This window comes from Diadema setosum, chromosome 1 (genome assembly GCF_964275005.1).
Source record: "Diadema setosum chromosome 1, eeDiaSeto1, whole genome shotgun sequence".
Classification (NCBI taxonomy): domain Eukaryota; kingdom Metazoa; phylum Echinodermata; class Echinoidea; order Diadematoida; family Diadematidae; genus Diadema; species Diadema setosum.
The window spans coordinates 42248223-42276150 of record NC_092685.1 but is presented as its reverse complement, the minus strand read 5'-3'; the positions used below and the strand labels follow the sequence as shown (position 1 = coordinate 42276150).

Sequence of the window (27928 nt, the reverse complement as noted above, 5' to 3'; positions counted from 1 at the left end):
AAAACACCTGTTTCTTGACCCTGGCCTAATCTAAGCATCAGTCATCGCCACAGCGCCACAGGAGGGGGGGGGGCACCGCGAGAGGAGGAGATTGTTTTGGTTTTGGCATGGGCCATGTAGCTCCATGGTGCGTGTGTGTGTGTACGTGTGTGTGTGTGCGAGTGTAGACATTCAGCGTATGCAGACAGAGCATGCCTGTACTGTAGTGACCGGAACTATTGTCATTCCATTTTGCTCTCACCTTCTCCCTCCCCCATCTCTCCCCCCTCTCCTAGTTTGCAGGCACAAACCCTTGTTGGTCGTATAGGAGTCTGCATGCACCAAGACTAATACACACACCACTACACTGCAGCCTCTCCCAGTTGGGAGAAGCTTCAACACAGGGCCTATGGGACAGTGCCAAAGTGGTGCATGTAGTAGTCTTGGCGCAGACTCCTTTACGACCAACAAGGGTTTGTGCCTGCAAACTACCTCGCTCTCCCCCCCCCCCTCTCTCTCTCTCTCTCTCCCTCTCTCTCTCTTTCTCAATCATCCAGTCAGCAGGCTGATTGTAACCAGGGAGGTAGTCTCACCTCCCCGTTGTAACTCACTGCCAAATAGCACATTGTCAGCACCGGCAAACTGGCAACGCTCTCCTTCTTATTCCTGTATTTTCGTTATTTACGGGTCGATTTTTTTCGTTCGAAATGTAAAATGGATGATCATAGAATTTCTCAATAGAATATAAAATTGAAAACTTTAGAAAGGATAGAGAAAATTGAGTTCACTTTGAATGGTCTGCCACAGGCAGATATCCTTATCATGCTCTTACGTAATACGACAGCTGCTTTCTCAATGATCCAGTCAGCAGGCCAGGGAGGTAGTCTCACCTCCCCGTTGTAACTCACTGCCAAATAGCACATTGTCAGCACCGGCAAACTGGCAATGCTCTCCTTCTTATTCCTGTATTTTCGTTATTTACGGGTCAATTTTTTTCGTTCGAAATGTAAAATGGATGACCATAGAATTTCTCAATAGAATATAAAATTGAAAACTTTAGAAAGGATAGAGAAAATTGAGTTCACTTTGAATGGTCTGCCACAGGCAGGTATCCTTATCATGCTCTTACGTAATACGACAGCTGCTGGAGTCATCAAACCCTGGCTTGGCCTCCAGGTTTGTCACGCCTCAGCAGAAAGTTTATTTGCAATGGACAAGTACTTCGACTCCCGCTCTCAAACGACAAATAAACGCACCCCACTGTGGACTAAATCCGGCTGGGGTTTCGCCTCAAACGAGAGATTGACGGCATGACTTTACCCATCATGACTGTCTAATCGAACTACGACATTGTTTGGGTAACCGCGCCTTTTTATTCTCATAGTTCAAACTAATTCTTGACATAATCAAAACAAATAATTCTTTATTAAATTTCTCAAAATACTCAATAGACGGCCTAAGTCAAAACTTTCTACAAAGATTGCCTATACGGCAATCTTTACTAGCCTAAACAAGTTTTCTAGAGCTATCAGTTCCCCCTATGACAATGACTTCGATCGCGTTTTGAACTTGTATCGAACTACTTTCAAAACAGCTATTACCTTTGTAGTTCGATTAATAAACCAGTCTTTTGAATTCATAACCAACATTCGTAATCGTAACAATACAGTAACATAGTACTGCATGTCAATAAAAGTTGGAAAATGTAAATGCTATAATAGTAGCGCAAAAAAAAAAAAAAATGAGTAACGATTATCTTCATGCATTCTAATTCCTAGTGATGTCGCTACGAAAATGACACATGGTTTGGTTCAAGCAAATAAAAGTAAAAAGGAATGGGATATACTTCTAATGATAGTACCACGCCGTACAATGCATTTCACTGTATTTTGTAACATTTTGGTTACGTTTCTGTGCGCTTTACGTATACGGAAAATAAAAGGCAGATTGGTGCTATTAACATGCTAACACGCAACGCATTCAAAATGTTTTTTGAAATACACCGTATACAATATAATGTTTTAGTATACGGTTTGAAACTTTGAATTTGCGAGTCCTTTATGAAATTATGAGCAGGGTTATTACATTATCAAGCAAAAATTATTTAGGGATTCGGATTTGCGCAGGAGACTAACAGTGCTATATATGGCGATCGTTCGCAACAGAGACAATCCTCTTCAATAGATATACAATGTAATTCTGTTTTCATGAATTGAAAGAGAAACGAAAAGAAGTCAACTTTTTAACTTCATTTAGCTTTCTCACCCATTGAACTTGATTTGATCTGCCATGCATGATATCGCTGTGTGCTCTATTAATTATATTAAATCATTTAATCGGCGTGCTTGTTTTTTATGCAGAATATCACAGGTAAGTTTAATTCATTGGAGTTCATAATGTTTGTACATATGGCGTGTTCGTTGTTTTCTATTTTCATTTTTATAATATATCACGTGTCCATTATCTGATTCTGACCACGAAAATATGGCGACTGTTTAAATGCGGAGCATGTACTGGAAAACTGTAATGTCTCCTGCCAGTATAGACAAACTAATTTCTAGTCTATCCCCGCTTAAAATTGAAATGAGATTGAACAAAAAACAAAAAACAAAACGAAGTTCGACTTTCAGTAGATTTCAACCGTTTTGTATAGTGCCTGATTCATGTAATGGACACAATTCTTTAGCACATAAGCAATCACACAACTTTCGTGAATAGATGTGTCTTAATGATTGCATCTCATGGAAGAAAACTCGTCTCCTTGCCTGAATTTTAGCTTCTTCCTGTTCAAGCTCGCGTGAAAGAAATAGTTGAACATCAATCGCAATCATTAAGAGAGGCACATCCTTAGAAATAAGCACAGGAGTACTGAGACACACTACGAAATAAAAACGGGCCTTTTATCGCTATTGACAACGCATGACATTGAAATGCTTTTTTTTTTTCCCTTGGGGGAGGGGGGTAATACAATTGATTATTCTGAAGGTTCGTTAATCACACAATGAAATATGGTTTGCTATTAGCTTAGGTTCGTTAACAAGAAAATTAAATGCGGTTCCTTTCCGGTAGTTCCTTTACCCGAAAGTAATCAAGCAATCATTTTTTTTTTTCTGATAAGGTTTGTGAATACAAAACGAAGTGAAGAAGGCCTAAGTATTAATTCCGAATATTTTTCAGTATTATTATTTATGATCCACTTCTCAAACGCAGAAAGATTGTAACTGCACATGTGATGTTAAAAAAAAAAAAATCCGCTTAAGCTACAAGTTAATTGTTTTTTATATGCTATAAACTATGCTATTAGAAAAGTGACTGAGAATCATTGTAAACCCAACGTGAAGCTGTCAAGCCTACATCAACCTTTGCTTCTGATACTTCTGATAAGCGATAATTACTGTGCACGCAACACCTATAAAGGAAATGTGCCTTTAATATGGCGGGAATTCATAATGTTACGGCTGTATACAGCTGCAGCAGAAAAGACGCGAAAGCAGTTTTTGATGCTCTGCAGCATTACGACCATGTGCGTAATTTGAGGGTTTTAAGTACACGCAAAGAACACGATCTCAAAAGACGACTATCGTTAATCAACTTCATTGACTTTTTCTACCGATGCTGTCTTTTGAACCCCCGCTTAGAATAGGTTCTCAGGTTCTATTTAATAGGTATTGGTACTTGCTAAACGCATCCTCTTTAGTTTCCATTGACAACAACATGGGAGGAGAATGGAAGCGATGAACGCCCTCGCTAAAAGACGCTTCTCGTAAGACGCATTGCGTGCCCGCCTACAATAGGTTCTCAGGTTCTATTTAGGTATTGGTACTTGCTAAACGCATCCTCTTTAGTTTCCATTGACAACAACATGTATGGGAGGAGAATGGAAGCGATCAACGCCCTCGCTAAAAGACGCTTCTCGTAAGACGCACTGCGTGCCTTCTTTTCTTTCTACTGTTTCCTATTGTTTGTGAGTTAAAAATTGCAGCAAACCACAACGCAGCCGACACACAACGCGTACTGACTCATTCATGCGGCGGCAGCGGCACGGACACAAACGCGCCGAAGTTTACATTCGGGCTGCCGTATTGGTCAGAATCGATAATGATAGACCTGTCCTGCGATTGGTTGATTATCTTACATACCCAAGCTATCGCCTTATACGGTAGTGCGTGCGATGGAGCGTAAACGCCGTCGCTAAGCAGGACAGTTGTATTGTTTTGTCCCGTGAAAGAAACAGGTTGTGAGCATGAACATAGCCTGAACTTTGAGAGCGATTTTCTCCGTTATTTAGAAAATCAACTGACATAACAAACGTGGTTAATATTCGTTTTTATGATCTATAGGGATGTCGAAATGAGTTGTATTACATATCAGTGTAAAGCTTAGAGTCTGTAGAATTCACTTATAGGCATAACTACGATTTCATTTTTTGCGACTTTTGACTCATTCCGACGGAGCGCCACACATATTTTACCATCATGGATGGTGTTCTTCCTTCTTCTTAAGCTGGTACAGTAATTATTAAGTGTTTATCTCTTTCATGCATAACGGTTCTATGAGAGGTGTTCTTCAAAGACTTCATGTAAAGTAAAAATAGAAAACATATAAACTGTGTATATTATATTCCATTTCCATTTTTGTCATGACTGTCTTTCACTGTAGAGCAAACAAATCTATTCTTTTGTAGAAATGTAACCAAGTTTTAAAATTTTTTTTGTTACTCCTACAAAGATGAACAGAAAAATTAAGAGAAGTACAATGTAAAAACAGATTAAAGGCACCTACTCTGAAGGCTAATGTTTATAAGCATGGTATAACTTTTCTTTACAGCAGTTCTGCTGGGCCAGGGCATTCATGTATGCTGCTCCCAAAATGTGGAATGATCTCTCTCTGTTTGTAAGGCAAGCAGCTCCCAGTTAATGAGTTTCAACTGGGTAAAAAACTTATCTTCTTACAAATGCTACTTAAGTTTAAAATTAGTCTGTTATGACTGTTTTTTTTTTTTGTATTGTGCAGTAGAGTATATTGTTATAGCTAGTACCTGTACAGTGTAAATGTGCTTTATTATCATTCTTACCATTATCAATATGTTCTTCTTGTGCTCAGCGCTTCTTCTCACAGGAGTCCCTGTACCAGAACAAGATGGACGGGGTGGTGGAACTGGCCGAGCGCCTCGCCCCAACCCTGACTCCGGAGACACGCGACGAGATGAAGGGGAACCTGACGGACCTCAACGCCAGACTCTCGGCGGTCGTGATCGGGGGCCGGGAGTGTGAGGAGAAACTGCACAGGGCCCTCAGTGACTGGCAGGACTTTCAGGGAGGGGCCAAGGATGTGGAGAAGGTCCTTCGGGAAGTGCAGCAGAGGAGGACGTACCCCACCCCGACCAGTCTCCCCCAGGCCCAGGATAACACGCAACTCAGCAAGGTTTGTAGTGTATCAGCATGCATCAAAGGTCAATGCATCGTATGAAATATATAACTGGAGATGATTAAAGTTTCTTCTTTTTACTCTTATGTACCTACAGGTTATGTATTTCTCTTGATTGTGTGTTTCTCTCTCTCTGTAGACCTACAACCCAGTGACACTAGAGGACTCAAAACACAGACTGTTTTGAATGTTTTTCTTTGAAAGTGCTCTGATATATCATGTCTGTATGATTTGAGTAAGATGTTATCATCAAATAGAATTCTATTTCAGTGCCAATATTTTCGGTGTGCCCAGTGGTGTCTATCATGTCCAAGGCAGTCTGTAAATTTGACATGAAGATGCAAATATTGTGGTATATTTTCGACAATTTTGAAGAGAATTTCCAGCCTTAAAGAACAATTATGCCAAGAAATCTACAATGACATATATGAATATATATTCATTGTAATTGGAATATCATCCACTGCAGAACTGGTGTGAAAAAACAACAACAAATTACCGGATCCCATTACTTTTTCTATCCAGGAAATGGAGAGCATGGTACAATCCCAGCAGACCCAGCTGAAGCTGCTGCGCTCCTTCTCCAGCCCGCTCCTGGAGCAAGGGACACCCTCGGGCCAGGAGGCGGTCGACACCAGGCTCCAGTCCCTGGAGGACCTCTTCGACGCTCTCGGCGAGCAAGTGGAGGAGGACGGAGCCAGGAGCCGCGACCAGGAGCAGGCCTGGAGACGATTCACGGACAAGACCCGGGAGCTGATGGAGACGGTAGCGAGTGCCGAGGATGCCCTCCCAGTGTCCATTTCCTATGGAGCAGATGCCAATGACCTGAGGAGCAAATTAGATGCTGTGAAAGTATGTCATTGTTAATCTTGATTTATGAACCACCTGCATGGCACATTTGATATAGTTGTCATTTGCAATTGCAGTCCTAACAGCCATCTTCTCCAAAATCCGTATACCTCAGTATTTGGGTATAATTGTAGTGTTTTTACAAAGCACAGAAAACACCAAAACCTTATGCACATCACTGGGTGATATTTCAAAGTTACCCTGGACACTCATGAATATTCATCTATCTCACATTGCTGCAGTAGTTTTTATGAAATATATTTGTGATATCCTTTCTCTAATGTTTTTATTTTCAGACTGTCTGTTGTATTACTGTAATGACCACATTAGACTACAGAAAAAGTTTTATGCATGGATATGATTTGATAGTTATGTACAACTGAAATATGTGATATGCACATTGAAGTGCTTCATGTAACCTAGCACAGTAGACCATATTCCACTGGTGGTATCATTGATTCACATGAAATTAAGTGAACTTAAAGAAAGATAATGTTTTTAGTAACATTTTTTGATCAGTTGTAGGTGTTAAAATTGCTATATGCCATGCTAGTAGCATACAATGTGCAGGTGGATTAAATTCAAAGTTACAATTTTTTTTTTGACTGCAGAAGGCGCAGGCAATACTTGACACTGGTAAAGATGCCCCAGTCGAGTTGGAGAGGGCTACAGTACAACTCCTGACTGATGTCTTGACCCAACCACACCTTGCAGAACCAGTCACCAAGGACTCTCAGGATGCTATAGAAAAGTTCAAGAGGTAAAACAGATGAACCACTGTCAGAGATTTCTGTTTGTGCAAGATTAATTTCTAGATCATGCACTTTTTTTGAAGTATTATTGCCCTTGAAGTGTAGCTTATTTTGCTTGAAATTTCTCTTTCAAAGCTGAGAGTAGTGCACCAAACAACAGTGAGTGAAGTCATGTCTAAGATGTTCCAGGCAGAGAAACTTTAGGATAGAATCATATTTTGGTAACTTTCTTGAGTGGAATTGGTTTGCAGAGCAACTTACCTTTGTTACAAACTTCAGTCAAAATCTTTATAGAAGTGTCACATCCCTGTAAAGAAGGTTGGATTTTGTCACAAAATACATTTTTTAAGAGTCAAAACCAAATATAAGTTGTACTTTTAAAATAGTTTTTAAGAAGTTCAGCTTTATTTTCTCAAGGTGATAACAGCAAATTTGAGCCCAAAAGCTACATATTGCCACCATCATGCACTTATACAACAGTTTATTTGATAGCATCATGCAGTTTCACGTTATTCTCTTCCAGGCAGAATTATGAGTCTTGACATCCTTATCAACCCCAAAATGTAATTTTTCTGACAGGAATGAAGTAACCTCCTCAACATCAAAAGGGGAAAAAAGGAAAGTGAAGAAGTATTCAGGGATGGAGAATTACATACGAGTAGCATTTAAACCTTAATTGGTCTTTTTTTTTTCTCTCTCCAGCCTTCAAGATTCTATTGCTAGGCTCCGTGCCAGCCTTGAGAATGAGTTGTCAGACCGAGCAGCCTTCAAGACCCAGGCAGATCAGACCTTGGCTGACCTTGTGACTGGGAAATCAAGACTAGACAAGATCACATCAAGCATAGACCCTCTGGTTTCATCTGCAGAGGAAAAGATTGTACAGCTCCAGGTAAGAATTTTCTTCTGAGCTGTGTGCTGCGTACAACATAGTTGCATCATATTTCCTTTGCAAGTGTATCAAATTATCATGGTTTAAATATGCAAAACATGTATGAAACGTTTAAAAAGTTTTGTGAGAGGAAAATGTGTCTGTGACCAACATGTGTTGATAGTAGATATAAAGACTTGTCGAATTCATCACATAGAACATGCACGTTAGGAAACTATTAACCCACCAAATGAATTAAGTTATGTTAAGGGTGTATGACACAAAGTATAGTACTGAATCATAGGGGTCACTACATAAAACTGGGGTGATGACAAATGTGAAATAATCAAATTTTCATATTGCATGTTTCTTTGCCTAGGATCTGGAGAAAGAACTTGATCCCAAACTTGAAACAGCCGAGGAACTGTGTTCACAGCAGCAACAAAAGTACGCCAACCTCCACTCCGTCCCACCGCCTGGTGTGACAGAAACACTGGAGGCACTCAGATCACAGAGGGCGGGGCTGGTGAGTCAGCTAGACTCCAGTGCCCAGGAGTTGGAGAAGGCCAAGAGTCTGAGGCAGGACTTTCACCAGCAGACATACGCAGTGGAACAGGCTGTGGACGAGGCAGAGGCCCTGTTGGCAGAGCCTATCAGGGATGTGCCAGAGGCCAAGGAGAAACAGGAGGTATGATGGCAAACTAAGTTTTTCAAATCTCCTTTGTAATCTCTAAAGATCTCATTTACATGTTGATCTATTGATCTTACAAATAAGTGTATCTGATGATATCATTTACAATATGCACCCAATGCTTCATCATTATAATTATTCGAAATCTTTATGGCAGGTATTTGCTCCTGTATATCTGTACAATTGGAAATATGAATGTTGTGTATGGGAACTTATCAAAACATAAACATACTGTAATTATATTTTGAGCATGCATGTAAATTTGATTTTGTGTATAGTATGTTTATGTCATCGTTGGTGAGTTCTAATAGAGTGATTCAAAGGACTAACCAATTAGCATAAGTATACACACCCTATCATTGTAGAACTGTGGCATTGAAGAACTAGAACTATACATAAACTATGATATAACTATATATAAAATGTATCTTAAAGGTCAAGCTCATGCCAAGAACATATTGATATTGTGCTCATGAATGATTTGATTTGAAATGGGAATAAATGAATTGAACTGAATATATCAATTCTAGATTAGATTGTATTTGAGTTCTTTGTTATGATAACATTGACAGAAACTTCGGGCAAGTCTTGCATCTAGCCAGACCCTGATGGCGTCCATCCAGGGGATGGCCCAGGAGCTGACCGATCAGACTGACCAGCCAGACCAGCAGCAAGGAGTAGTGGCCACAGTCGCCTCCCTTCAGACTCATCTGGCCAAGGTCATCCACTCCAATGAGCAGGTCACCAGGGAACTGACCGATGCCCTTGAGCCGTGGAAGCTGTACCACCGAGCGAAGGAGTCGGTCAGTGAATGGGTTGACCGGCAAGCAGAGGTTGTTTATCCTCACCTGAACCTGGGAAGCTTGCCAGCTGTGATGCGGCAGTTGCAAGACCACAGGGTTAGTTTCAAAACCTTGACTATAATGTTTATGGAAGAATATTACACCTGCTAGACATTCACTAAAGTTTATGCTCTGATCACAGTGAAGTCATCTTATTTATAGGGGAAAATTGAAGCAGTATAGTTTCCTGAACTGGATTATTTTTCAGTGATTTTCAGTGATTTTAGATGTGGAAATATGATATTCTGTATGGCATAGTATTTGTAGTGTCTGAATTCATAATGCAGTGTCTGAATTTGAAATGGACCTGATATTTACATTTAATTGTATTCCAACCTCTACACAAAGTACATTCAATATCTAATTTAAAAAATGGATGCAACAATGCAGGACAAAGAACAATAAGCTTACAAAAACCATTTGAATGCTCCTTCAACTTCAAAGCATTCCAAATCTGTGGATGCATTATCATTATTTGATGGCATTTTCTTTTTCTTCTAATTATTGCAATTATTGCTAATTGTTTATTATTATTGTTGTTACTATTATTACCACTATTATTATCATTAGTAGTAGTAGTGTTTTCATAATCAGCAATAGTTGTAGTACGTGTATCATTATTATCATAGATGTTGTTATTGTTATTGTCATCATTATCATATCATGAGCATACTATAATTATTCTTTCTTTCTGATCCAGACTTTGCTTGCTGATGCTCCAGAAACAAGCGATATCGGCGAGCTTCTGACGTCTTCTTCAGCTGTTCTCACCAAGGTGTGCCATGACCCGTCTTACGAAGACTCCGCAAGGAATTTGAACGGTGGCATCGCAGACACTGTTGCCACTGCTGAAGAGCGGAAGGCATCCCTTGAGGGCGCCGCCAAGAGGTGGCAGAACTACCAAGGAAGGGTCAATGACCTCTACCACAAGATAGCAGATGCCAAGGAGAGGATGCTGTCCCCAGACCTGGAACGGATGTCGCTTGGCGACCAGCTGGAGAAACAGAAGGTATCCCCATCCCTCTCATTAGTCTCTGAGCACCGACAAGGGTGATTTGCTCCACCAGGTTACTTAGAGTTTGCCATGAAAATAACACTTTGAGCAGAAAATCATTATTTCTTCTGCCTCAGGATGTTATTGTCTGTCATACATAAGTAATGATTCATTAAATATTGAAGTCATGTTTAACCACTTCTGTTACTTAGAAGGGCATTTATCATAATTTTACTCAGCAACCATTTATAAAAATCCATTATAAAAAAAAAAAATCCATAAAAAAAAGGATGTCCTCGTACATAGGAAATAAATAATTTTTCCTGCTTCAGATCTCTTGCATTCGCATATCATTCCATATTTTCCTTCTTCTATTTCACTTTAAGCTTTAAGTCTTCTCTCCAAGGAAATGATTCTTTTGAATAAATTTCATGTGGGGAGGTAAGATTTAAGAAAAATAAGACAAATGTTCGACTGCCCAGTGATCATCTGTGCCCAGGCTGGAAAATGATTAAATGTATTTCTCAATCCTATTTTCCAGGAGGTGCTTGAAAAATTGGACACTGCTGAGAAGCGTCTACAAGATTTGAATGCTGCCCACGCTGACCTCACACCCGGTAGCCAAACAAGCAGTGAGATCGACGGTGATGATGAAGAGGAGGAGGAAGAAGAGGCCACTCAGAAGATTATAGACCCTCAGCTGATAGGTCTCCAAGAGGAAATTTCCCGGATCAGAGCTGTAGCCACACAGCACGGAGATGTCCTGGAAAAGTCCCTGATCCAGCAGGTAAAAAATGTTCACCCATGATTGTCAGTTTTTGCTGTGGTATATCCTTCAAAGAATAATTGATCAAAACAGGGAAAAGACATAGTTTTCATAATGTAATTATTTGTGGTACACAATGCACCATTCACAAACAAAGACCTGGTAGTCCTTTTTAAGATTGCCATTTTCATCTCCACACAGTTTCTCGAAAATAGTCACAGCTTTGTAGAGAGATGTTTGCTTGACACCATTTTCTTAATTCAATATTGTGACATAGATGTGTCTCTCTGATAAGTTTTGAAGTGATACTGCCATCTAAGCTTGTATTTAGAACTCCTCTGTCTTTAAAGACTGCCTAATCAATGTTTAGGGGTCTTCAGAAATACACAAGTGTAATTGCCCAAATACATCATGGAATGCACTGTGAAAGATATACCAACTAAACCCTAAAGTAGAGAGCCTGTAACACAGACAATTGCTGCTCAAGAAGCTTATAAAACATAGAATATACATTGTAATAATATTGTTCTTCTAATCATTTAAGCATTTTTACAATGTCAGTTTATTGCGCATTGCACAGAGAATGCAGTTTACTCTAATTAAAGATCTTTAAGTTGTAACATATATTCTGCCTTGTATGTTCAGGAGGAGTATGATCATCAACTGGAAATACTGGAAGCCAAAATTCAGAAGGCACAGGATGCTATGGCAACACCAGTAGAACCAACAAGCATGGAACAACTCAAGGAACAGATTGCTCAACACAAAGTGAGTTGCTATCAAATTGCATAGATCATGTCATTGGCCAGGGAAAAGTATACATCTAACAATTCTAGAAACATTTTGTGGTATGTCCTATGCAGCACAAAATTCCTCTGATGGACTGCTCGAGGGTAAAATTATGCTTAACACTAGAGCAGTGGATGTACATTCTAGCAAAGTTTTGTGGTACTAGAAACAACTGTGTATGTCTCATGCATATTGTGTTTTAATCACTTAGTCAAATATTCTGTATTGTCTTTTCTGCAGGAACTTGCAAGTGAAATCCAGGGCTATGAAGAAGAGATTGACGAAATAAACAAGAAGAGCCAAGAGCTTCAGGAAGCTGCAGCCAAGAGGTCAGACCTCAGACATTCATCAGTGGCTACCTTGACCCCACCAGGACCACCAATGGTTGCTACACCAGAGTTTGGTGTAGGAGCACGCTTAATGAGGAGGGGTTCTCCTATAAGGACTCCCTGGAGGTCGTTCTCACCCGAGACTGTTGGGACGTCACCGGATGCAAAGAGGCATCAAGATGACTCCACAGATCAGCCACCAGCAAAGAGAGCACTACCAGATCTTGGTCAGGATGAGGTGGATAGCAATCTGAACTTTGCCATGGATGCTCTGGCCTCAGAAGCAGATCCCATCCACCTGGAGCCAATGGAGGTGGTGCAGTCACCAAAGAGGTCTCTCCAGGAGAGTGGGACTGAACAGCCCAGGAAGATTCCTGCAACCACACCCACCAGACCCCCTCAGAAAGATGTTGATACCAAATCACTGGACGCATCAGTTCCTCAAGACAGATTGCCACTTGACAAGGAGGGTATGCCGGAGACTGCCCCCACAGTTCCACATCAAATCATTACGGACAAGGGGCCAGCCTTTGTGCTACGTCCTGTTGGTTCAAGCTCCATAGTTGGAGAACCTGGGCATGATGGAAGTGCACCTGGTGGTGGGAATGACCAGCCACATTACGTCATCTCTCAGACGGCTCCATATCAGACACCAACAATCATCGACAGAGTTCCTCTCTCTGAAGCATGTAAGCCGATATCTGTCACAGATCCAAAAACTGGCAAGGTTATGGAGGCAGTACCAACAGATCGTCCAGATGATATCAAGAGTAGTATGACGGCTTACGTGATCGATCCACTCACCAAAGAAATGGAAATATTGGATCCAGAGCACAAGGTGGCAGTTCTGGCAAAGCCTCAGGTAGATCAACCAGTTCTTGTAGATGAGTTTGTGACTGCTTCAAGTATAAAGCCTGTCGAGGTAGCCCCAGCTCTTTTGAGTGGATTACTGACCCCTGAGAGTGAGAGTGCAGACAGTGCCAGGACTCCAGAGATCAAACATGGATCAGCTCTTCAGCCTGCTGGTGTACAGGATGAGCCAGAAACTGAGGAAAATGATGAATGTACAGAACCTGTTGATGAAAGTGCATACACACAACTTCCAGGGACTCCATCGAGTACTGAAATGGCATCTCCTCAACCTGCTCAAGCCATTTCTCACAAAACCCCTCCAATGTCTTATGCAGATATGGCTAGACAACAACCACCAGCACAGACTATATACAAAGAGCCACTGACATCGGAAGTGCAACCTGCTCAGGCCATTTCTCACAAAATGCTTCCAGAGTCTGATGCAGATTTGGCTACACAACAACCTCCAACACAGACAGCACATAAAAAGCCTCTTACAAGTGAAGCACAAATTATGACCAGCCAAGGACCAGCGTATAAGCTGCGGCCTGTCGGATTTGGGTCCCGTACATTTTCTTCAGGCCGCGATGGCACTAGTCCTGGTGGTGCTGGAGATGACTCGGAAGAGACAAGAACAATCCAGCCCATACAGTATGATGGCGTGCCGGACATCATAGGAACTACACCTGTATCACCTTCTGAAGCTCCACTCTTTGTCACAGATCCAGCATCAGGGGAACTCATGGAAGCCATTCCTGTTTTCAACCCTGAGGATTTGAAGCAAGGCATAACTGCCTTCTTGCCACACTCTGACTCAAAACAAGCAAAGATAGTTGATCCTCGCCTAGAAAGATCATACATGACTGCTGTCTCTAAAGATTTGCCATCGGTCATGACTGAGGAAGAATCTAAGTGTACTACGCAACCAAGTGATAAGTCTCTATATAGACCTGTCTCACAGCTGGTGACTGACAAAGGACCAGCATACATTCTCCAACCTGTATCAGATGAAGGTCAGGCCCCAGGATATCTTCCACCGGCAGACACCCAAAAAGATCTGGATGTGATGGAGTATAAGATATCTGATGAAGCCAGACCTGCAAAAGCAGCAGCAATTACAGGTTCAAGAAGGGCTGCAGACATCAGGCCAATTGAGATAATCGACCAGCTGTCTGGTCAGAAGTTTGTTGCTGAACCTGCCCAAAATGTCAATGATTTGGCAGAGAAACCCAGTCTCTATCTCCCAGAGACTGCAGATCTGTCCAAGCCAGTTGTCATCTATCATCCATCAGCAGAATCTGAGATTGTTGCTTTTCCGTCTACTCCTGTGCCCTCGGATGATCCTATGCAGCACCCCCTGAGCCATGGAGCTTCTTTAAGCCTGGTAACTCCATCAGAAGGAACTACACCATCCTTCAGTGCTCCATCCTTCAGTGCTCCCCCGCGGGCTATTACCCTCAAATCTCTGTCCGTGCCTGTGGCATATCCAACTTTTGATGAGAGTGACAAAGTCAAATCCAAGGAGACAGTGCGTGGAGAACCTCTTACCTACCAGGTGGTAACTGACCATGGTCCAGCATACACTCTCAAGCCTAGACAGGGTGGACCAAGTGCAGGAGAGAGTGATCCAGAGGTTGACTATGTCCTGGCAAATCAAGGAAAATTAACTGAACCTTTCCCAGACGTGACTGGCGAAAGGGAATTACAAACACCACATGATCCTATAACCATCCAGGATCCAGACTCAGGACAGATCATGGATGCCGTGCCTATGGAAGATGTTGATGATATGAACAGTGGCATAACTGCATTCTTGGATGATAGTAAAGAAGACCCAGTTATGACAATATACAATCCAGTTACACAGCTACGTGGAACTGCAATTCCATCTGATACTTTCGAGAACACTTCCCAAAATGATAAAAAGGTGGGTGATGATGGCCAGGCCAAGGCATTTGCAGAACCAGCGAGGAAACCAGTGGATTCTGTAGGCAGGCATCAACAAAGTGATCCGAGCAAAACACATAGATCTGATTTGGATTCTGCAGATGGATCAGACAGCACTTCCCAAACTGATGGAAAGGTGGGCGATGATGACCAGGGCAATGCATTTGCAGAACCAGCAAAGAAACCGGTAGATTCTGCAGGCAGGCATGAAGAAAGTGATCCATGCCACACACCTAGATATGATTCAGATTCTGCAGTTGGATCAGACACTCAAGAGTCACAAAATGATGATGCCACAGACAACATCACTGGAACACCTGCCTTATTCCAGTTTGTCACAGAGCCATCGCAGACACACTCTGTGCCTGGACATGAGACACACTCTGTGCCTGGACATGTACAGGACCAGCCACCACTTGATGAAAAGGATTCAACAGATGAGTTTGGAATAGCAGCTGGAGCCAAATCAGTGGCTGACCATCCGGTCTCATTCGACAAACCTGAGAAGAATGACTCTGAGTCACAGCAGTCCACCTGTTTACCTCAGATTCTCACCTCATCTGGTGCTGCATTTTCACTCACACCACTCTTTGAGTGTCAAGACAATGAGCCTATCTCAGATTCTGATGAGAGTAGTAGAGACAAACATCCAACAGTTTTAACAGCGGACTCTGAACCCCTCCAAAGCTTGCCAGAGGTTATGGGAACACAACCGTCTCCAAGAAATGAAAACATACAAATTATAGACCCTCACTCTAAACAGGCATTTAAAGCTGACCCAATCCACAACCTTGGTGTTCTACACAGAAAACCTGTTGCATTCGTAGACAGAGACAGAGACACACCAGCTGTGATCCACTATCCAGATTCTAAAGATTCCCCTTTCAATCAGGGGCTGCCACAACCACCAAGTTCAGAAGACGATGAGCATCTGCGTGGTCGATTCCAAATACCAGTGGTGCAACCAGAACACAGAAGGCCTGATGATGAATGCATTGTAACAGACCCAAGTATTTTATCTCCTGAAGAGAGAGTTAAAAGAAGTGATGCTTCGTCTGATCGACCAAATAAGAGCTTTGATGAGGCCCTGCCACAAACAGAGACTAGAATAACATCCCTTGATAAACAAAGTGACTCTGGTAGTGAAAGTGATGAAGATAGTGAACAACTACATCCTTCCTCATCATTGTCCCATCGCACACCTGATGGTACCACCAGCAGTGCTCCTGTTAGGCAACAGCTAGTCACAAGCCAAGGTCCTGCTTTTATCTTAGTTCCAGAAGATGACTTCAAGTCTAGTCCTGATGGCATCCAAGGTATACATGGTGGTGCAGGAGGTGGTGGCTGTTCAGATCCAGAAGAATTTATCTTGCTCTCTCCATCTTCTCCTACTGACATGCCAACAGTGATAGGGTCACAACCATACTTGGCCAACCAGCCCATTGTGGTCAAGAAGTCGGAAACTGGTGAAGTGTTTTGTGCCATTCCTGCAGAGAGTCTCCATGATCTTGATGAGAATATTTCCTTGTACCCAATAGAGTCACAAGGTGTTCCTGCAGTGAAGGTTATTGATCCAACATCAGGTCTAGGATGCATTGGCATATCAGCCGCAGAGCCTCAGATTGAAGAAGTTTTCACACGGACAGAGATTAAACCTGACAAGGCACCAACACATCTCAATTTACCACCAAGTATGCCTGAGGAAGAGAATATGGAATCTAGAATGGCCCCTGCAAAGCTGCATGATGGTGACGATTCATCTCCAGCCAAACAGGGACAACCATATACCCCCTGTGCACAAAATCAACCCGTTTTAGGTGCAGTAGAGGATAATGGAGATGACATTTTTGATGAAGAGAAGCCACACATGCCAGTCCGTCTTCCTGATGACGTTGAAGACAAAGACCAACATCAAAATAATCTGCCATTTTTGCAGGAATGGATAGGCAGTGATGAAACTGAGCCAAAAAAATCCAAACTACCAGATATGCAATCTGATCTTGATGCAACTGGACCCTCTGACAAGACACCACTCCAAGAGCCTGCTTCAGGTAGACTTCCAAGACAAACAAAATCACCAACAGAGCAGATACTAACAGACAGAGGTGCTGCCTATGTTTTAACCCCATTATCAGACCTTCCTGGCTATGGTGGGGCAGCTATCAGTGGAACTGGTGTAGCAGGAGCTATTCCTGGAGCTGGTTCTACCAGTCAGTCTCCACCATCACCGGATTACGTCATCACGGAGGACACTGAATTGAAGAGACTTCCTGTCATCACAGGTACTCAGCCAACAACTGAAACTGCACCTATCATCATCAGAGACCCAAGAACTGGTGAGGACATGGCTGCTGTTCCGGCAACATCACCAGATGACCTGCAAGGTCTTGTTGCATTTACTGATGACCCAGTGGAGGATCCTTTCTTGATACAGGATATGCAGACAGGGGATTCAATGATGGCCATCCCAGTGAGCCATCTTCCAGATGACCCTGCTCAGTCGCTACCAACAAGGGATTCTGGAATTTATTCACGCCCAACCAGTATGGCTCTGAGTGATTCACAACTTCCCATTGAGTCTGATGATAGCTCTGTGGATTCTCTTCAAAATGCTCATCTAGCTGACACATTGCCGTCCCAATGGCATCCTCTTCCAAAGTTTTCCAAGCCAGAACTGCCGCAGTCAAGAGCAGTCGATCCAGAGCAGTTGGTCCCACCACCAAGGATCCAGGAAATTCAAGAAGAGCAATATCACAGTGATTCAACAGATTTCTACACTCCTGAAGGATCCCCAGTTCCCTGGCAGAAAGGGGCAGAAGGAGGAGATCTTCCCAGCATGCCCGATGAAAACTCACCTCTCATGTCTGCTGCCGACCTCCTTGAGCAGACCCTTCAAATACAACCCAGAGTTGTCCTCAAGAAGGATCTCTCACCAGTCACTGAATCATTACAACCTATAGACACTGATGAAGAACAGCAGCAGCCATCAGATAGGCCGTCACCTTCCAGAGTGTCAGAATCGCCCAGACGTGACCCATGTGCCCTTCAGGAATCGATACCACAGGATAAATTGCCACAGGAGAGAGAACCACCAGGACTTACTTCCCCAACAAGGGAACCAAGGAGTCCCTTGTCAAGAGACTTGTCCTTGCCTCTTGTTACTGCTAGTGAGGAGACACCATCTTCCTTGATGCCAGATGAGTCAAAATCCTCTGGTGAAGAACCAAAGGGAAAGAAGAAGATAGATAAGCTCAATCGTTCATGGGATGCATTGCAGCATAAGGTGAGCTATTTCTTATTTTGTGTATATTGTTACGGCCAATTCTTTTTTAGTTTGATGTAATCGCTGCACTGATTTCTTTTTTATTATGTTTCAGTAGTAAAGTTTGTGTACAAGAGTGAGGTGTTACTATCATCAGGAATATGAGAGCTTCATACAGACTCTCTTAGTTCTCTGTTTTATTCATCACAATGTAGAGATTTCAAAAACTCTTTGCTGAGCTTAACTTGTTTCTACTGTGTTTGATAAAATGTGTGGTAAATACCAGATAAAAATTGAGGTCAAGGTTTTCTCTCTACCCAATTTTCTCTGAACTCTTTACTGAAATATATGATTGCAATGAATCTATGAAAACTGGAAATTGAAAATAAACAAAAAGACATCAAATAAAGGGTACTATTCATTAATTGAAAATTAGCTTCCGACAGTTTATCCCTTTAAAGTACTCCTTAGAATGATACCAATGAACAAAACTCATGGTACTCTTTGGTTTGTGCTATATATTGAGCTTTAATTGAGACAAAGATGAGTGATTTACTTAAGGATTTGAAAATATGAGAAGATTACAGTGCATTCAGGGTATTTACACCAATTCTTTATAGACCGAGATCAAATTCTATGGATCATTTATGTGTGTATATTAATATATGAAATAGTTGATATATGATATCATATAATATGTACACCTACATGTAATAAATCTGTCTATCTGCATCTAGATGGAGGAGAAACAGCGGCTCCTGCAGGAGGCCCTTGCCAGGCAGGAAGACTACGAGAATGCCCTGTCTCAGGTCAACATCCGACTGGCCAACACCGAGGCACAGCTCGAGGAGATTGTGAGCACTCCGCAGGAAGCTCGCAACTTGGATGAGCACATCAGAGAACTCAAGGTACGACACATCCATGGTGATTGCCATGTTCGTTCATAAAGTCATTTCTTTATGCAGAGGGGTAAAACTATGAGTTCACCCATATGCATCACGAGTCATCCTAAAAAATGACTTCTCCATACAAGCAATTATCTTCCCTTTTGAGTTAAAGTTTAAATGGCATCAAAGACTCCAACGGTGATGTGGATTGTGAGATTTGTGCTTGTGATGTAGGTACATATATGAATTATTGAGTATTAAAAAAAAAAAAAAAAAAAAAAATCTTTCTAACATAGATATAACTGTGAGAGGAGAAGCTTGAGCCGACATTTTGCACATCAGAGGATGAACAAGCATCATGCAATCTCCAATCTCCCACATGATTCAGTGCTTGACAGATAAAAAGAGGATATAAAATACTAGTATACTTTTCACAACTGATCACACATAGTAATTCTAGAGTGATAAATCATCTCATATTCCTTTAGTAGTTACACAGCATTTTCACTTTCAGAGCAGTGCCCTAGGTAAAAGTGCCAACTTTTAAACAAAAATATTGTATTTCTTCCCTGTAGAACCTGATGAATGAAAGCAGTGACCTTGATGAGAATGTGAGCATGGTCCAGGAGAAAGCCGTCAGTCTTCACATCTCAGAGGACAAGGCCTTACGGGATACCTTCACGGACCTCAGAGACAGGGTGGACAAGATCAAGAATGACGCCGATGAGGCCCTCAGAAACCTGCAGGTACTGGTAGCCATCAAGTTGAACAACTTGTTGGACACATCAGTTTCACCAGTATATTTTTGCTCCATCCAACTTAAACAAGATTACCTGTAAATTCAAAGTGTTTGGCATGTGGATTTGTATGTTTACCTGTGAGATAGATAAAATTCTTACCAACCGATCTTGAAGAACCTATTTAGGAAGCTTCTGTGGTATCAAACTGATCATATCAATTGTTTGATCATGATCTGCTTTATATCAGTGACACCACATGTGCATAGTTTTTCATGGAGATTTTCCATTTTATGGACAATGAAATGAAATGAAATGAAATGAAATCTCTGTAGGTTAATTTGCTCCAGTAAAAGTGCCTGTTTATTTGAGAAGTATTAAGAAGACAAGCAGCTTACATGTGGAGTAGATCAAAAATGTGATGCTACAGTGTATTTTCCCTTTAAGCCAGCTGATAAATTTATGGTCATTCCACTATTGTTGCAGAGGGAGAAAGAAGATGAGATGCTGGTCAGAGCTCGGCTGGAGGTCAACCAGCAGGAACTGAAACATCTTGACCAGTGGCTGGAGAGTTTCACTGCCCAGCTTGAGCCAGATGAAGAAGAGGAGGGAGAGAAGGAGAAGAAGAAAAACAAGAAGAGGAAGGCCAGGAAGGACAGAGTTAGAACTGGAGCAAAGAAGACAGGAGAGGAGGAAGAGGAGGAGGAGAAAGAGAAAGATTCGGAGGATGAGGACGATGATGATGATGACGACAAGGAGGAGATGATGGCTGCAGACATTCAAGAACAACTGATAAAGAATCATGTAAGTCTATTCTCATATGCAAAAATTGTGAAGGTGAATTGTCATAAAATGTTATGACTTATGACTCATGTGTGAATTATCAATGGTTGTGACATCTTGAGCTTAATTTTGGAAGTCATTAATCTTAAGGAATACATAAATTATGATTGCATGTGCAAAGGAAGTGAAAACTCTAACTCTAAGTACATGTAATATCGCTTTGTTTCAGTGCACCAATGATCTATACTTCTGCTACCGTCCTTTTCCTGAAACAAATGTCTCAAGAATCAGTCCTCACTGTATCCATATTTTTGTCTCACAGAACCATCAGCTGGATCTCAACCGCAAGCTGCAGAAACTGAATGATATCGAGGAGAGCATGGAACAGACCCTGGATGCTGCCACCTGTTGCCCCCCACCGCTGGCCGAGCACCTTGACACCATGGCGCAGCACCTGCAGAACCGCATGGAAGCGTGCAAGCGGAGCCTGGCTGACCAGAAGGAGCACCTGCGGATGCAGATGAACACCGAGCGTCTGGCCAAGGAGTACCAGAGTGACGTGCAGCGGCTGCAGGAGTGGCTGGAGCAGAATAGGGGGACATCGGCCGCCATGGCCCGCCTCCCGCCCATCGAAGTTGGGGCAGAGATGCTGCAACAACAGGCAGAGTTACAGCAGGTAGGTCACTGTTTGAGGTCTTAACGATACTGCAGATGACTGATATTTCAGTAATGGTGCCAATGATGATGATGATGATGATGATGATGATGATGATGATGATGATGATGATGATGATGATGATGATGACAGATGATGATGAGGTTGATGATGATGATGAGGAGGAGGAGGAGGATGGTGATGATTGTGGAGGTGAAGGCAGTGCTAATAAAGATGATGATGATGATGATGATGATGAGGATAGATGATAATGGTGATGGTGGTGGTGGTGATGGTGGTGATAGTAGTACTGGTGGTGGTAGTGATGATAATGATGATGGTAATGATTCTGATGAGCGTATTGACTTGATAATGAGGAGGAGGATGTCGATATGATATCAGATGTGAATCATAGCAGTTGTTTCAGAGACAACAAAATTGTGAAGATCATGATGATGGATGATGAATTAGTTTTTATGATAGTAAATGTGCATGCAAATAAGTCAAGCAGAAATACCATTTAGTAACGATAGTCATAAGATTTTAGGGTGGCCTTACTGGTGGTAGTTGGCAAAGATCTACTACATGCCCCCACTTTATCAGTTGTGAGATATGTGACACCCACTCACACACAAACCCATCTAAAAACGTGAAAATGACATGATTGGTCACCTGCATATCATTATGGTGAATCTATTCTCTAGTGAGCTTAGACACCTGTATCAAACTAACAATTTGAACATCGTTTTTGAACAACATTGGAAAAACATTCAATAGATTTTCTCTACTTGCATCAGTCAGTCATTCTAAGATGAAGAGAAATAATTCACAAGGTGAAATAGATATCTTACTTTTTCCCAAACTTGAATGCTATTGTGTGTTTATAGTATGACTACTTATTATGCCTCCGCCACAAAGTGGTGCCGGAGGCATTATGTTTTCGGGTTGTCCGTCCGTCCGTACGTCTGTACATCCGTCCGTCCGTCCGCTTTCGTTTACGCGATAACTTGAGTAATATTTACTGGAATTTTACCAAACTTGGTCCAACTATGAAGTATGATGGGGCAATTATTTGATTAGATTTTGGGTGAAATCGGCTAAAGGTCAAAGGTCAAGGTCAAATCATGAAATTGTATCCGTTTACGCGATAACTCAAGACTGGATAGAGCAAATTTCACCAAACTTTGTTGGAGGATGATGTATAATGGGACAATTACTTGATTACTTTTCAGTTAAATCGGACAGAGGTCAAAGGTCAAAGATCAAGGTCAACTCCTAAAATTTATCTGTTTACGTGATAACTCAAAACTGGATGAAGCAGCTTTCACCAAAATTGGTCCAAGGATGATGTATGATAGGACAATTAGTTGAGTAGATTTTAGTGACATTGGCAAGAGGTCAAAGGTCAAACAGTCAAGGTCAAATGCTACAAATGTTGCAATTTCCCCCATATCTGTGCAATGCCCAAAGGTATTTTCTTGAAACTTGGTGTGGACATGTACTACTGCATAGAGATTCTCCAGAGAGAGTTTCATGTCATAAGGTCAAAGGTCAAAAGGTCAAAGGTTAGGTGAAAATGTTGCAATATCACTTTCCTCGCAAATGGTTCAATGTATCTTCGTGGAACTTGGTACATACGCATGCACTGACTGGCAGGGATTATCTAGGGAATTTAGGAGTCATGGGTCAATAGTCAGGGGTCAAAGGTCAAGGTCATCTCAAAATTTTACTATTTCCCTCATATACTAGTATACGCAATACTTATTATTATTATTAGTTTCAAAAATTAATACATGCAGTACCTAATGGAGATTCTCTGGGAAATTTCCAGCCAGAAGGTCAAAGGTCAAAGGTTAAGGGTCAAAGGCCAGGTTTCAATGCCCCCCCCCCCCAAAAAAAAAAAAAAAAATCCATTTTGTACCGTCATTACACTCTTTCTTCATACCTTGGAAATTACTCAATGCATAAACTTATAAAAAGGGCTGTCAGAATTCAAGTAAAAATTCTCAATTCCCCATATATGTGTACCTGCACTCTTAAAAAATTAAAGCAAACCCAGTTCAAGACATTTCTGACAAACCTGTCATTTCAATATTTTGCCAGTTATGTGAAACTGTCATGGATCACACATTGTGAAGACATTGTACTATACGCCTATTGGGAGAATTATGGCGGAGGCATCAGTCGCCATAGCGACATTTCTAGTTCAAATTACTTCAGGCCTAGATACCAGTAGATTCAGATTGCTATGGAAATATTACAAACTATCCTTGGAATGTATTGATCAAATTCAGTTCCTTTAAACCTCTAGGTAAAAAATGATGAGTTTGTTTTCCTGCTGAAGATCAGCTTGTGGGCATTTTATTTTACTCTGGATCAGTACCCAGTCATTCATGATTAGTGTGAATATAATATTTTAATATCATTGGACAGATATGTAGTAATTTCTTCTCATATTTTTCACAATGAATGATCAATTGTGATTCTTGAACTCTTACTGACCAAATCTGGTCATTTCAACCTCTAATGGTAGTCATTCTAGTTTCTGCAGTAGATTAATGCCTGTTTGAGACCCCCCCCCCTTCATTTATTTTGCAATTTAAAACCATAACCATATTAGTTAGAATGCTGTCACATGCATTGCTTGTCTTTCACTTGGTTAACCTAACACAAAAAGTTTGCTTGTTACAGACGAACACTTTCAATAAAGCACTCTCGGCTTCTATTTTTTTCCAGTCAGTTATGTCCATTGATGAAGCTCTTCCAATGTCATTTCTTTATATCATCTGAAAGAATTGTAAATTTTGATACAAACACTTGGAAGATTTACTGTGGCAGATAGAGTACATTTAGGCAAAAAAAAAAAAAGTTGTATTGACATAACGGGCCATATGAATATAGGGTTTTGCAGTGAAGCGAACACTATACTCTCCATATGGTGAAGCTAGTACAAAAAAAAAAAAAAATGTGTTAAAACAACAGAATGTTCTAAAAGAAAATGATGTCACTGCACATGTGGATTAAATAAAAACAAGCGGATAAATTGAAAGAAAAAAAAGATGAAAATTGTGAAACTCAAATGAGAAAAGATAGCGACTGCGCCAAAATGATAACAATCGCACTATCAATATCGAAATATTGTGCTAGCCTGATCGCGGTAGCGAGGAATTTTTTGGAAATCTCTAGATTCGGGGGCATTTTTAGGGGCGGTTGTGTTATGCCAATACAACTTCTCTTTTCTTGGCCTTAGTGTAGTGTTTATGATGAACTTGAATAATAACCTACTCAGGTCATCTGCTGAAAAGTTCACTTTCAATTTGAAGTATTTCTCTCATCTGAAAGTTGATACTTTGTAGACAAAATACAATCTATTTTTAGAATATTTTGCCCCACTTTTCGTTCTGTTGCTAAGATGGAGATTTCCTCTACTCCAAAGAAAATATGCCGTCAAACTAGCCCTAGATGTGCGACACAGTTATCCTTCTTATTCTATAGAATGACATGTTCACAGAAAATTTGCTGAAAAAGACAGACCCAAATTAGAATGAAAAAATTGTGTTAATTCACTGCTAAGAGAGTGAATATAGAGTGTCCATATGAAGCAAAATTTCTGGCGGCAAATCTTTGAATTTTGTCACATAGACAGCATGAGATCTGATTTAAATTCACCTGAATTGCTCTTAGAATCATAAAATGCTTCACTAGTCATATTGCAGCACAGACTGGTGTGAGGCACACACATCCATTTAATTATCCATTTAATTCATCAGTATGAGCCGATCTTAAAGCTGTGCAGAATTTGTGGTATGATCCAATTTACTTCTACAGTGATGGAAATGAACAATAGTGAGTCAACATGAACTGTTTCTGCTCATTTAATGGCATTTCCTCGATTTAGCTTGTGCTATATACATAATGCAGAGTGACTGTACTGCGTCTCACAAATATGCATTTCCTTGAAATGTCTGCCTGCTTTATTACGAGCGACCCTCAATCCAAATTACTCACTAGCATTGTTCACAATACATACTAAGTACATGATGGGTGAGGAGTATAACTTGTTGAGGCATATATCTCAAGAATATGGATACCTTGTTAAATGTTGATAGATGGAAAGAAATTCTTGCTGTAAATTGTAAACTTGTGTTTAACTATCCATTAATCCGTCATGTCTTCTGTATTGGACAAAATGAATGAATTTCTAGGAAATAACTTGTGTCGTTTATTCTGAGCAGCAAACATTTCAATCAGGCAAATAGTGTAAGGCACTTCTTGATTGAGATGCGGAGGGTTAATTTTTGTAGGATCGAAGCATTATACAGTGCATTGTGAACCACGGTGACTTTTTCTTCATCAGAGATGCACAGTCCATGCAGCTTCGCTGTGAAACCAGAGCTTTCGTGCTGCACCTACATATGTACATACATGTCTCGAGACATGTCGAATCAAATAAGTTCTCGTTGAGTGCTCCGTACTTCAGAATGCAATTTGCAGTGTCTACAAGAAAAGGGCTTATTACGTTCCCCATCTGACCGACTTCATTATGCCCTCCGATTCTTGCTCTCTCCATTTGGGCGTGTAACGGTGGGAAGGTGCCCCCCTTGTGATCCAGGCCAATCTTCCGCTATTTCTTCTCCCTCTCTCCTCGATTCTTTATTGGAGACTTAGATTCAGATTCTGATTTTTCGTTTAATGGTCCATGACTTGGAAACCTATTTTCTGTTGGCTTTGCGAGATCGAAACACAATGCAAATGAAGAGCATTTGTTGGCGTGGAAACCACATGGAAATCACAATAACAGAAATGTTACAATGGGAAGATAACATTTACAAATGAATGATATCAGTGCTGATGAGTATTCAGACAAATACATATAAAACCATGTGATCCTTCCAATTTTGTAGAATAGATTCCATCAGTCTTTCATAGCATGTTGGGTCTGTTTATGTTTTTTTCTCTTTTTATTTTTTTCATTAGGTTTTGCTTTTCTTGTCACAATAGCTTATCCAGTCTTTATTTCACCATATTTCATTTTGAATTTGGCTTATATGAACTGGCTAATCAGCCATTTAAACTTAATTTTAGGCAATCCCTTACCCTCAGAAATGCAATTTTGCTGTCGAAACACTCTACAGATTATACACACTTTGTGACTTGCTGATCAGAACGCTCCCAGCTGTGGATCTTGCAAGTTCATGAACCTCCCGAGTGAAAAAAACACACACACACAGTAGGATGAAATCTCACTAATAACGATGCTGGTTACTGCTCCCCTTGACGCCAGCTTCTGAAAAATTCTTGTGTTTCTCTCACAAATTGCCTGGGGTTCCCTGATGTGTTCTAATCAAAAGAAAGGGAGATAGCTTTTCACAGTATTTTTTTTTTATGGGGGGGGGGGGGGAGGGGGTGTAGGGGGAATGATATGAATACTTCTGGCAGTTTGCTGTATAGTTCTAAGAAATTCCATGCTTGAAGGAAGAGAGAGGCACTTACATTTCAATTTTGATCAGCATGAACTCATTTTGATGCTTTTTTGTTTTTATGAGTTGGTTGCCTTATTTGTTAAATTGTTGGCTCTTGAGTGATGTATTTTTATTCCTATTGACATGCAATTTCGCTTTGAATTGAGTTCTTCATATTTTGACAACCAAAGAATTTCCAGTGCAAAATTATTCTTCTATATGCCTCTATATGTTACAAAAATCAAGCTAATTTCAGAGAATTTTTCTGAAATTCCAGTCATGCATCTTTTGTAATATCCACTACCTTAGATGCAGAGAAAGCCTGTAATAGCTTCAGTGAGACTGCCTGAAGTTAGCGTTCATTTTCATCCTTTTTGTTTTCTCCATAAACAAAGCTGACACAGCATGGCCACAGGCACAAAGAAAGAAAAAAAATAACAGTCAATTATGCCTCCCCTCCATTGATGCCATTCTTGTTGTCATTTCTTTTTTTCCTTTGCTCTCCTCTCTTCCTATGTTATTTCTTGAACAAATATTTGACTGAGAGTTGTGCGAGAGATGCGCGTGCAAGGGCGGAATGGCCTTGTCAAGAGAATCAATAGTGTTGTGAAGATGAGAAATGCCACTCGACAGGGGGTTGAAACTGCATCCGTATGTAGAATTGCAAATCAGTGGGCGGGCAAAGCGTACGTGGCATCACTGGCCACGGTACGGCCGGGCCGTTGTCAATCTTTGAACTCACAACAACCAATAGAAATCATGACACGTGTAATTAAAGATTAAAGAAACAAGGAGCTTGTACCTCATGATTAGTTTGTTTGTTCTATTTTTTTGTGATGTGTCTACTTTACGTTCTTACCAAACCACCCGTTAATTGATAATTCTTTGATTATTACGGAAAATATCAGGCTAATAAGATGCATAAAATATAACCAATGAGTTGATAGCATGCTACTTCAAGACATGAAGATATACCTGCATGTGTGATGATAGTTGTTTTGACAGTAGGATTGATATCTTAAAGAAATTTGCTTTTTGTCCAAAAGGTCAATTAATT

General features: G+C 40.9%; 1 protein-coding gene across 1 annotated transcript in view; it reads left to right on the top strand.

The window, feature by feature from the left end:
- LOC140237504 (uncharacterized) overlaps positions 1–27928 on the top strand; it is a 184746-nt gene that overhangs the window by 47084 nt on the left and 109734 nt on the right. The window contains exons 40-53 of the mRNA XM_072317473.1: positions 5083–5403; positions 5932–6258; positions 6867–7015; positions 7710–7896; positions 8255–8563; positions 9139–9465; positions 10109–10417; positions 10944–11189; positions 11814–11936; positions 12198–18368; positions 19085–19255; positions 19810–19980; positions 20458–20775; positions 21077–21430. Coding sequence (XP_072173574.1) covers positions 5083–5403; positions 5932–6258; positions 6867–7015; positions 7710–7896; positions 8255–8563; positions 9139–9465; positions 10109–10417; positions 10944–11189; positions 11814–11936; positions 12198–18368; positions 19085–19255; positions 19810–19980; positions 20458–20775; positions 21077–21430 — 9483 coding nt within the window. The remainder of the gene's footprint in view (positions 1–5082; positions 5404–5931; positions 6259–6866; positions 7016–7709; positions 7897–8254; positions 8564–9138; positions 9466–10108; positions 10418–10943; positions 11190–11813; positions 11937–12197; positions 18369–19084; positions 19256–19809; positions 19981–20457; positions 20776–21076; positions 21431–27928) is intronic.